Source organism: Schistocerca gregaria, chromosome X (genome assembly GCF_023897955.1).
Source record: "Schistocerca gregaria isolate iqSchGreg1 chromosome X, iqSchGreg1.2, whole genome shotgun sequence".
NCBI lineage: Eukaryota > Metazoa > Arthropoda > Insecta > Orthoptera > Acrididae > Schistocerca > Schistocerca gregaria.
The window spans coordinates 479,688,497-479,701,020 of record NC_064931.1 but is presented as its reverse complement, the minus strand read 5'-3'; the positions used below and the strand labels follow the sequence as shown (position 1 = coordinate 479,701,020).

Genomic DNA, 12,524 nt, shown 5'->3' with positions numbered 1-12,524 from the left:
GTTTCACTTTACAATAGTATTTTGCATTTGCGCTTAACCATATAAACAAGAAACATGTGGGCGTCCCCATCTTTGAGGCCAGCTAATCTCTCTACGTTAGCCGTACAAAATTTTCCTTATGTCTCACCACATATTGATTTACACGCCCCTGCGCAATTTCCACTGACGCATACAACGAGCACAGCTGCAGACCTCCAAGGAAACTAGCTGTCACTGCCACGATCGGGAGTCAACCAACAGCCTGCAACATAATTTTAGGCTGGTTTAATTTTCTTAACGATTAAGATTTGACGGGATCATTCTGATTACTGACTACATGGTGAGAATGACGATTGACAGAGAGCTACTCTTTTTCCTGAAAATGCGAGCTACAGCTCACATCGTCATTGACATCATTTGTCCTCCGTCGTCTTGCTCTTCAGTAGAGTCCTCCACCACAGTCTGTCATGTTGGTCATACTTGCCCTGATGTTCTGCACAACCTAATAGCTACTTCGATAGCGTGTGCTGAATCTTTGTGATACCACCTGGAAGAGAACCCACAAACTTCTCTAAGGGTACCAGTTTCGTGACAATGTGTGTATATTCATTTCACCTGTCAGAAGTTCCGTGCCAGCGTGGCCTGCAGTGGGTGCGGCTGAATTCACCTCAATCAATAGCCGCCACGAGTGGCTCGTCAGAATACATGTGCGCGTGAATTTGCATTGTGACGTTCATCAGGGAACGATTATATGCATCATTAACAACATTAGCCTGCTTCTTTCTGTCCATCTCAGATATTGTTAATCACGCATTGGGTACATCTGCTGCAACTGTCATCACAACCATCAAAACGCTTAACATCAGGATAACAAGAGCGTTCGATTAGTATTTCTGGTCTTTTGGTAAGGGTAACATTGCTGCAATTGCCTCTATCGTCGAAGCTCTTGCTTTCGCCAAAAAAGTTATGAACTGAGGTTTCAAAATGTCACAAAACTTTTTTTATATTTCAATATCTGTACGTCGGCCTATAAAATATGGGTAGGACCGAATGTTAGGATTTGAATTTGGATTTCAGTAACTTTTAATTTCTACTGCATATTCAACATATCTCATTCAAAATGAAGTAAATACGTCAACACATCACTCTTCCTGTCAGAGAAGACCTCATTTTCGCAGTAATCTTTGTTGATGATTCCTCACGAAGAAGAAAAAGTGAGAACGGAAATTCGTATTTCATCAAAGTCTGAAGACTGAAAATGATGAATCAGATTTAGTTCTGTCAGACACCATTGCCTGTTATGACAATATGAACATAGAGCAAGGAGAAATATCTACATTAATAAAAAAAGTTGATCTCCTAAAGGAATGATCTAACTGAAACATCCTTTTTCCCTGTGCTTCCTACGGCTGAGTGCTTAAATAAGATATTCCATTACTTGCATTGTCCAAACTTGTCCCTGAAAATTCTTGCTCTTTCCACCACATGTTCAACACGATGTAATATCATACTAGGATGCAACTGGACTGACGGTTTGATGAATTCTGTAATATTTATGATATAGACTCATACTATCTTAAAAGACCATTTTTATTTCACTTTTCCTACTCCTTCTGAGTAATCAATTTCATCAGTATCTCTTTATAAGGAACAGACAATAAAACAAGTATCATACATTTGGATCAATGACCATATTAAACTACCTCAATTGAAAGTGGATCAGACAGGCAAAACAGGCAAAAGTTACTGACATGCGAAGTCGCAGTGTAACTCCAGGGAGTTGGAAAAGAAACAAAACCGTAGAGATAAAGACAAGACGCAGTTGGACGCTAACAAGAGGACTTGAAAGCAAAAGAAAGCTGTAGGTTTTCGGCGTATTAGAGATTTATGCAATGCAGTAATTCGAGAGCAGTGATCCTCTAGCAGTGTTATTCGAGAGCGCGTAACGGACTTACCTGTTTTATGTACATAGTTGTATCCAGTATATGTCCCTTAACAGTTCTACAGCTACCTGTGTCCTAACAGGTCTTTCAATTCTTTTATCATAACAGAGCTGCAAATTATTGGTTCCTGACTTTTCTTCCAATACCTTTCGGCTGTATTTTGTTTAATTCATTTACGTAAAGCTAGAATCCATTTCCAGGGCGGGACATAGCTAAAACAATCACAGAGGCTCATTAAAGCAAACGTTGATCTGACGAAACGAAAATTTCTTTCAGGTAAAAAGGCGAAATACGCTAATGCAGGAAATAATTTCCAGAGAAGTGGTGAAAATAATGTGCGTGGGGAGGAGACCATAAAAATCGCCCATGAAGAGCTTTAGGGAGCTCATAATGTAAGGACTGAAGGATACAGGAGCTGCAGCGAAAAAAGCTGGATTACAGTATTAGAGCCGGCCGGGGTGGCCGAGCGGTTCTAGGCGCTACAGTCTGGAACCGCGCGACCGCTACGGTCGCAGGTTCGAATCCTGCCTCGGGCATGGATGTGTGTGATGTCCTTAGGTTAGTTAGATTTAAGTAGTTCTAAGTTCTAGGGGACTGATGACCTCAGATGTTAAGTCCCATAGTGCTCAGAGCCATTTGAACCATTTACAGTATTAGAAATCCATATACAAGAATTTCGGCGTGTTAGATTCTCTGGATAACCTTTCACTTGTCTACATGTTACTCTTTCTGAAAACGCCACCGTTGAAGACAAACGAAAACGTAAGTAGAGTCCGTACCTCTTACAGACTACAGTGAGCGGACAGCGCTCTCTTTTTAAAATTCCACCGGCCGCGACACACAGATACCGCAGCGTGCTACGAATGCCGTGGCGCGATTTGAGCGGGATGGGAATTGCTAATTTAATTAGCGTTAATAACACACCGACCTACCTCCGACGGATTTCAGTCTGCCAAGGAAAAAGAAAAGAAGCAGACCGCGTCTCGAGGAGGAATTCAGTTAGAGTGTGTGTGAGGGAAATTTTTAATGTGTTTTATGTTTTATTCGGCGTGTCCGCGGAGCCGGGCGGGCGCGCGCCGCTGGGGTATTTTTAAGCGCTATTTGGCCAATTTCCACACTTTTGTCCACGAGCCGCGCGGCTTCTAACCCTCCCTCATCCCCTGTGCGCACTTTTTGTGTGTGTCGGAACGAGGACTATTGAATTGTTGGTGCGATTGTAGAGGGCGGCGCTTGCGTATGCAAGTCGCGCGCGCAGGCGGATGTGCCGCACATCTCAAGTTGTGGCGCGTCCCCCGCCGTCCGACGAGCCCGCTCCACTCGGCTCGCTCTGCTACGTTCATAAACAAATTCGCCTTAATTCTCTTCCCCGTTTTTGTTGCCCTTTGATTATTCTACGTTCGGGAGCTCTGAACCGTGAGAAGGCCTTACCGCGAAGTTATATTGCTGCCATCTGATAGGGAATCGCGCACAAAATGATTCACAATTTCATTGGGAAGCTTTCGGTCTTAAAGCTGAACTGCTATACCAAATGCGCCACGTGTCGGCTTTGTTCGAGTGTAAAGGTCTGAGTTATCGTTGTGTCATATTGAAGGTGAAACGCGTAAGGTGTAACACCACTTTTATATCGTGAACCGTACAAGATATCGAAAGGAGAGTGTCAAGGAAATGAAAAAAAAACGAGTGCAGCACATCTGTTAATGTAGGTAGTAAAACACCTATCAGAAGTATCCTATAAACGTGCTCAAATTGAAAGGTAAGGTGGCCGGAATACCTACTGCGGTTAAAACAGTGCCAAGTGGGTCTCTCTTACGAGGCAACAAGAATAACAATTTTGAAATCGCGGTATTTGTTAACTATGTTCAGAGCTGTGGCTCCGCTTCCAAACAGACTGGTTTGCTTCATTTCTTTCGTAAATGATGCAAGGTGACTGTCTCTGCAAAATTTCGAAGAAATATTTCCATTTTGAAAACAAGAGTTCACAATGAATCGTGTAACCTATGCGAAGCAATAAAAGAACTAAAAGTTAAAGATAAGGTTAAAGTACGTGGCTTTTTTAATGTGAAATATCTTCTATTGACACTGTAACATGAATTTCCTGAAACATGCAGCCTCGCGAGAACTTTTAAGTCAAGTCTTTACAAATATTTTGATTGTACCGAAAGTTGTTATTCAATACGTCTTGTTCCGCAATGTTTGTAATGGCGCCTTGGCTCTAGCTCTTTTAAGAAAAAAATAGTTATTCTGCAAAATCTCTGAGACATTGGCTTGTAAAGCAAATGTCCAGTTACCATGGAAGTTAATGCTATAACATAGAACGGAACTATTTGCATGGACATAGAGAACTTTGCGAATCTTGCTTTAATTCTCTTTTCTGGAAGAGAGTTTTAATCTCGAATTGTTCGCTGTATTTTTAAAATAACCGAAAGTAATTTTCTCACAGTTTCCTATATTAGCGTAAAACAATAGTACAATAATGTGTACGTGACTACGTACTTCATCATCACTGCCTCGTCATCTTATACAGTGAGTAAATGGAACGTGTTGTAGCATCAACCAATAGTCTCCGAGGAAGATTTCTTTTTCGTCTGCACATGTTTACCGAGGCTGATTGCTGCTGTGAGTTTCATCGTCATCGATTTTGTTTAAATAATATTTCTGACTGGAATGACAGGTTTCCATGAATACATAAGTTTAAAGTAAATCCCTCTGCATATTCATACACAGATCTTGACACACATGTCTAGTCTAACTACACAGCGTAGTGAAGGCGCTGAGAAGAAACTGTAACGGAAGTTTCAAGCAGTGAAATCCAAAATCCAAAACGTAAGATCTGTTTTGGGAATTTATGTATACAAAACTTTTCTACAAAACGAAGTATTTTTCTTTGGGTTTGCGATCATGTAAATCGACAACAAACGAGAACAGAATTTATCAGCTGACATATAGCGAGGTTCATAACCTTAGCAGCAAAGATGTAGCATACGACGGCACAAGGAAACCAACAAGAACAAATGTAACTTTCATTTCATTATTTCACTCTCTGTCTGCCATAGCTATTGTTATTGTAGCTTGCATTACGGTATCCAGATTCGAAAGGTATTTAGATTCTTTGTGTGTCGCAGCCCATATACTAATATTAGCATGAAAACTTTCCATCGTGTGTCACGTCACCTCTCGTACTACTTAGAAACCCACAAAGGTTTTCATTGAGCCTCTTCTCAGCCTGGTTCGTGACTTGTAACCAGTGGAAAGAAGTACCTTTTAACTTAAAACTATTATCAGTGTCTAGACGGGCGTTGTGGTTATTTTACTCGTAGAGCAATTTCTTTTAAGGTCTTCTGTTCATTTATTATTGGCTCCGCTCAGAAATCGAATCTTTCAAAAAAACATAGATGGACTCACGTCTTCTGCCGTAAATAATTTTGCTTTTGTGCTTATTTCATGCTCATCCTCCCTTTTACTGTGAAATGAAATGGCTGCAGTGTGTTAAAAAGTCCTCCTTAGCGGTTCATTTCTCGACGAAATAGGAAATAAATTCTGCGCTTTCCCTTTCATATAATTTCCACGTATAAAAATTATAGATGGTATGTGGATTTTATGGCTGCTTGACTATGGTGAAATAAGGAATGTAGGAAGGCTTTAAAAGATAAGGAAATGTCCATTTATTTACGTAAACGCGTACAAAATATAACAAAGTAATAGTCAGCGGGGGTGGAATACTCTAATGTAAGTTCAAGAATAATTTTCAGACGACCGTTATCAAACATTTTCGACTATCGTTATTCAAAAAGTGTACAAAAAATCTTGAGATGTGGAAAGGCAATCTTAGCACTACTTCCTGTTTCTGGTTGTTGTCGAATAACGCCATACGACGCATGATGTAAGTTAAGCTAAGTCCGAGAAATTCCGTGGTTAATACTTCAACTGATCAGTGATTGTACTTCCCTGTGATGATTAAGTGTTGTTTCATCTATTACCATTGATCAAAAGAAGAATCTTCGTCCAGCGAGAGCCAAAAATGAAAAAAATACGATGTAAGTTTAATGTAATGTTTAATACAAACGGGGGAAAAATAATTGTTGCTAAGACCCAGCTGAGGACTTATGTAGAGCTATATACTCAAAAAGCAGACAGAATGTTGGATTCTATTCCTTTCGTTGTGCGCACAAGAGGCAACACGAACTCATTCCTTTTGCTGGAAAACATAGAGTACTGCGCTTAACCACATTACTTCTCATGTGTACTTTATTGTGGCTCACACAACACTTAAAAATTTAGAATGGTTTTATAATTTTTCAAATTTTTTAATCACAAGATACTAGTTCTTCTTCATTTAGTATTACATCAGAGTCAGTGCAAAATGAACATGAATTATGATGTATCTCCTTTGATACGTCATGTCAGATATTGCAGTTGTCTGCTCATTGTACTTAGAATGTGCAGAGTCTCATGTAGAACACAGATGAACTGGAGGTAAAATGTGAGCCAGGTGCCCTGAAAACTCAAATTTTCCATGCCACTGTCAGAATATATACGGCAAACTACATTTTCGATAATATGACTGCATAGAAGTATGCATATACCTGAAGACTACTTCCTGCAAACATTTCATTCAGATTGGTCAACATTTACGATAAAAAAGAGGCCATTGAACTAAGAGAAACAAACTTAAGGGAAAATGGATTTTAAAATGTTATTAAAAAATGAATACTCGTGCAAGACACATACCCATTAACATTCACCAGCACCATACGTTTTCCCTTCCTGCTCTAGTAAGGCTTCCTCTTTTGTGTTTTCAAGACAAGTTAGCCTTTTCCTTTAGTTTTTCCTTCTTCAGACAGCATCTTGTGGCCTGCTTGATCCGTCATTGATCTCTAAACAAGCAGATCTTGTTCTGGGAAGGTGATAAAGCAGTGCTGCTTTTTTCAATCTTCAAATACCCCATACTGTACAGAGAAACAGCTTCTAGAAGACCCCAAAGATGTTCCTTTTTCTTTTCTTTTTTTCTTTGGGACACTTGAACCAAATGATACTGCACCAACTTTCATTTGCATTTTGTGTCTTGCCGTCAGTGCATCTTGTCAGCAGTGAATCAGATGCAAGTCTCTGATAGGTTAGGTTGTGTTGGGGGAAGAGACCAAACAGCGAGGTCATCGGTCTCACCGGATTAGGGAAGGACGGGGAAGGAAACCGGCCGTACCCTTTCAAAGGAACCATCCCGGCATTTCGCTGGAGCGATTTAGGGAAATCACGAAAAACCTAAGTCAGGGGTGGCCGGACGCGGCTTGAACCGTCGTCCTCCCGATGTGCGAGTTCAGTGTGCTAACCATTGCGCCACCTCGCTCGGTCAGTCTCTGATAAACAGTTACTATCTTGACAACATTGAAAGATGTGACACTCTTGTAATTCGAATAGAGACAAATCGTTTTTGAATCTAAGAGTAAATACTCTGAAGATGTGAAGTAGGCAATCAATCTTTTTATAAAAGGATGGAGTCTCCCCTTAAGACACAATCTTCAGGCATCACGTGGCAGAAAACCGTTCCACCTTAGAGGCTGAACAACATTGGTTCTCCTTGTGACGTATACCATACGACTCTCTCTCTCTCTCTCTCTCTCTCTCTCTCTCTCTCTCTCTCTCTCTTTACGTGGATATTCATACTGTTCTGACCAGCTGCTGTATATACTCATATCTAACTTGACTGTCATTTCTCGTTCGGTTGCAGTGATCAACAAGGGGCAGGTGATGACGCAGTATTACAGGTTAATGAACAAGAGCGGAGGCTACACGTGGGTGCAGACGTGCGCCACCGTCGTCTGCAACTCGAAGAACGCAGACGAGCAGAACATCATCTGCGTCAACTACATTATTAGCGGACGCGAGTACGAGAACGTGGTGATGGACTGCTGCCAGATGGACGACGCCGTGCCGCAGACAGTCAAGAGGGAGGACAACGACCCCGAGAACCCCTCTCCCGACGCCGACAGGCCCGGCGGTACGTTGCAGACACTCGCAGCTGCCTTTAGAGTCCAAGCTTCGCTACTCAGTATGTGTTTTCAGCTCCCTACTAGTCTCAAAACACCCTTCCAGGAAGGAAAATTTATGCAGCATGCCACCCTTGCAGACATACTGCTCCATGTCCTTCTCTGTTTACTTCACCAAGTAGTCAGAGTGGAAGAGAATTTTACCGACAAATCTTCAGATATATAGTCTGTAAGATTTCTATTAGGTAACAAAGATTAATCATTCCTTACGTACTTTCTGGTCTGATACCGACGTGCTGCACAGGCATGTCATTGAGAAGCGTGGTAGGTGTCTACTAACGGAAGGAAGGAAGATTTGAGCTTAACGCCGAGGTCATTAGAGGCGGAGCACAAGCTCGGAATGTTGGAGAGATTAGGGAGGAAATTGGCCATGCTCCTTAAAAGGAATCACTCTGGGGTTTACCTCAAGTGATTTAGGGAAATCAAGGAAAATCTAAGTCTCAATGGTCCGACGCGGATTTGAACTGTCATCCTCCAGAATGTGAGTCTGTTGTGCAAACCATTGCACCTGCACTAATAGGTGATAAGGAAGATAAATTTTATGCTCGCCAATTCTGACATCTGTACTGTTACCTCATGAAATCGTAATTGCAATAGAGAAGAGAAAAATCAAAGAGCTGTGCCATCAATAAAACAACCCTGGCGTAAAACAAACAGTCCTAAGTGTACTGGTGCTCCATACACATAGCAACAGCTGTTCAAAATGTTAACTTACAACATCGCGAAAAACTGTATAGACAGTCCTGCGAGCTGCAGAATTTTGTTTTCATACCTAGCAATCAGGCCGATAGAAGCGTTGAGACGAACCTCGTACACAAATCTGTTCACACCATCTTAGGAACAAAAGGTCGTCAGTGCCATATCACTCAAAGGGCTGCGAAGCAGGATATTCCCTAACACAACCTGGTAAGCTTGCGGCCAATACTGCATACTGAAACGGTCTAGGCAATGGTACTATAATACCAAAAGTACAAAAAAGGTGAAATAGTCGAAGATAAACCCAATTAATTTGTAATGAGTCGTAGGACATCATCATATATTTATACTAAAACGGACAGAAATGGCCTATGAATAACTTCTGAATGTATGTCAGTAGAGTTCACTCCCTCTTGCGAAACGACGAGAAAACCGGTGTGAGTAGATGTGTTCATATAGGACCTGAGCAATAGATGTTAATTACCTCCCCATTCTTGAAAACTGCAGAAAAATGGAGGATAATGTACACTGTTTCACACCATACGCTTCGGTGAGTGTGAACCTACACTAGTAACCTCAACATGATTCAATTTCAAGGATGGTACCCCTAGATACACTGTTCTAAGGGATTCCGTGTACTTTGTCATATTCTATATTAGCGTTAAAATATGCCTCTGGTAACACAATAGAGAAATACGTTGCAGAGGTGTTCATTCAGTATCAAAACCTGGCGCTATAATAAGAACCCGTTTTAGTACTGTCTTAGAATCACCCAATATTACAAAATTTCTCACAAAAAATTGAGTTTTTAAAATAGTTTATAATCACCGTGATTTTGGGATTCTATCCCTTGCAACATCCGCTTATAATTCTAATTTGTTAATGTGCAAATTTCTCGATCTATTAACCTCTTTGCAAGTGTGAAAATGTGACCCTAACGAATGTTTGAATCTCTTAATCTAGTTTAGGTATCAGTGACGGCACACTTGCAGGATCGATGAGGAGTAGGTAAATAATAAAGTAATCAAACAGTTTTAAAAATCGAGATTAATATTAACACTATCACATCAAAATTTGGATTGTTCTAAAATCGAAGAAAATCAGGCTACAATACATCAAATTTGACACAATTGGAATAATAATCAGACAAGTCCTGTTATTTAGAGACTGTAGTCACAAAAGCAGCAGATGCTGGAGATAAGAAAAGAATCACAACTGCAAAATATTGTTTAATGAAAAGAGAAACTGTTAGGAAAGAAATTACTCAGAGTGGAAGGGAAGAGAGAGCGTATCATGACGTTTGTGTGGAATATGCTGCTCTGTGGTGGTTCAAGCTTGATTAAAGGCGATCGAGATGTGATTGTGAGAAAACTAAGGATAGTCTGTTATGAAAATATCAAAGAGGATCTGCACTAAAGTAACTTTAAAATAGTTAAAGAAGGAAGTAATTTCTATGGCTACTTTTCAAGAGACGAAGACAAAAATTTTAACAATTTATTTATAAACAGTATTTCTTACAAATATTTTAGAAGGAAAATCAGAGGTAAAAAAACAGCAAGATAGAATAAAAAAATATTGGACGAAACAATAATTTTACCATATTAAGGAATGAAAGGAACAGAACAAAGCAGAGAGGAATGGTTTCAACACGGCATGGCCTTTAGGTGACTGAAATAAAGAAAAACATGGAAACTCAAATTTAATATGATATATAATTAATTTCAATTGTCCGCTTTATTTACATTTAAAACTGTGTGCATCGTTGGTTACGCAGCCGTTTCAGTTTGTTGTCAGGCTCCAGTAGTGCAGTGATAACTACGCTCAAGGGGGCCGGGGCCTGAGTGACAGTAATGACACGTCGGCCATTATGTGCAGGCTGTACTTGGAGTCGAGTCACAAATGTAATTTCCGTCCGTGGATCATTCTGTAACAGAGAAGCCACATGGCCTTAATCTCGACCCACCCTGCCTGATTTGCATATCGGAACCGAATGCATTAGAAGACGCCCCTTTCCACAATACGCATTTAACCTGGTTCTCTCCTTGTAGTTGATATGACGTGAATTTAGCTTAGACTTAAATGAGAACTACTTGCTAGTTGATGAGTATCACATGACTGAGATACTGTTCTCATTTTTGCTATTTCTCATTACTTTCATCTTTCTTCGACTTACTCTAAACCCACTGTCTGTACTCATTGAACTGCCCATTCCAGTTAGCAGTAGTTTACCCGCATTTTTCTCAGAATTTCGAACATCTTGCACCATTCGACATCTAATGGAAAAATGCTCGTAGTTCTTAATGTATGCTTTTTACTGCTCACGTTACTAGACACTTTTGTCTTGTTTTGGTCGGTACTACGGCCTCTGAAAGATTGTCGGTGGAGGTATAGTTCGCCCTATTTCTCCTGACATGGCATTCGAACAAATGTAAGTTCCTGATTCGCTTCTAAAGTGTGTCTGTCCGCTAAGAGATAGTTGTTCTAAGCGTTTTCCTCTTGAAAATCACTCTGTCCATTTACTGGGGTAGGTAGTGTGCACATGCAGTGCACCTGCTTAGTAGACTCAGCTAGTTCGGTGAAATCGCGTTGTCCAAGGGCCAGAGAATTTAATGAAAAGACGCGTACCGACGCCAGGGAGCGTCAGCGAACATTTTGCCTCTAACAGAAGCCGTCTCCCACGATATAACCTATCAGCCCTAAACGTTGCAAAGACTTCGAAGCCCCATGAATGCTAGCTTATCAAAAGTATCCGCACACCTATTAGTGGACATTAATGTGGGACGCGTCCACCCTTCGCCTTTATGACGGCTCGCACTCTGCTCAGGATTTAATGAAATGAAATGAGCTACGGCATTGTTGGCCGGAAGGCCCCATCCGGGGAAGTTCGGCGGACAAGTGCAAGTCTTATTGCAGTCGACGCCACATTGGGCGACTTGCGTGCCAGTGACGAGGATCAAATGATGATGACAATACCCAGTCCACGAGCGGAGAAAATCTCCAACCCGGTCGGGAATCGAACCCGAGCCCCCTGCAGGGAGGCAAGCAACTTACCACACAGCTAAGCAGGCGGACCCTTTTAATGATGTGTATGAGTGTCTGTTCAGGAAAGGCAGTCCATTCATCCTCAGGAGCCGAAACCAGATAAGGTAGTGATGTAGCGTGCTGGTGTCTGGAACGCTCTAACTCGTTCCAAAAGTGTTCCATTGGTATCAGGTCGGGGCTCTGGACACGCTAGTCCATTTCAGAAATTTTATTGCCCACACACCATTTCCTCACAAATGTTACTTTATGGCAGGTTCCATTGTCCTGATGAGTCAATCATAGTCTCCGAATTGTTCCTCTATTGTACGAAGTACACAGTGCGATGAAGTGTGTTAATGTCCTTATGCACTTAGCGTTGTCTTATGTGCAATAACGGGGACACACTGTGACCAAGAAGAAGACTCCTATGCATAACATCACCTCCTCTGTACTTCTCTGTTGGCACTGCACATGATGGCGGCTAGCACACTGGACTCGCATTCGGGAGGACGACGGTTCAATCCCGTCTCCAGCCATCCTGATTTAGGTTTTCCATGATTTCCCTAAATCGTTTCAGGCAAACGCCGGAATGGTTCCTTTGGAAGAGCACGGCCGATTTCCCTCCCAATTCTTCCCTAACCCGAGCTTGCGCTCCGTCTCTAATAACCTCGTTGTCGACGGGACGTTAAACACTAACCACCACCACCATGATGGCGGCTAACGATCTTCAGGCATTCGCCAAACGCCAGACCTTTCGTCGAACTGCCAAAGGGTATAGCGTGATCCATCATGCCAAATCACTCGTTACCAGCCAACCACTGTCTAGTGGCGTCCCTCTTTA

The 12,524-nt window shown here is 41.5% G+C and overlaps 1 protein-coding gene across 1 annotated transcript in view; it reads left to right on the top strand.

The window, feature by feature from the left end:
* LOC126298915 (protein trachealess) overlaps positions 1–12,524 on the top strand; it is a 1,138,333-nt gene that overhangs the window by 1,087,615 nt on the left and 38,194 nt on the right. Inside the window, exon 11 of the mRNA XM_049990456.1 lies at positions 7,648–7,917. Coding sequence (XP_049846413.1) covers positions 7,648–7,917 — 270 coding nt within the window. The remainder of the gene's footprint in view (positions 1–7,647; positions 7,918–12,524) is intronic.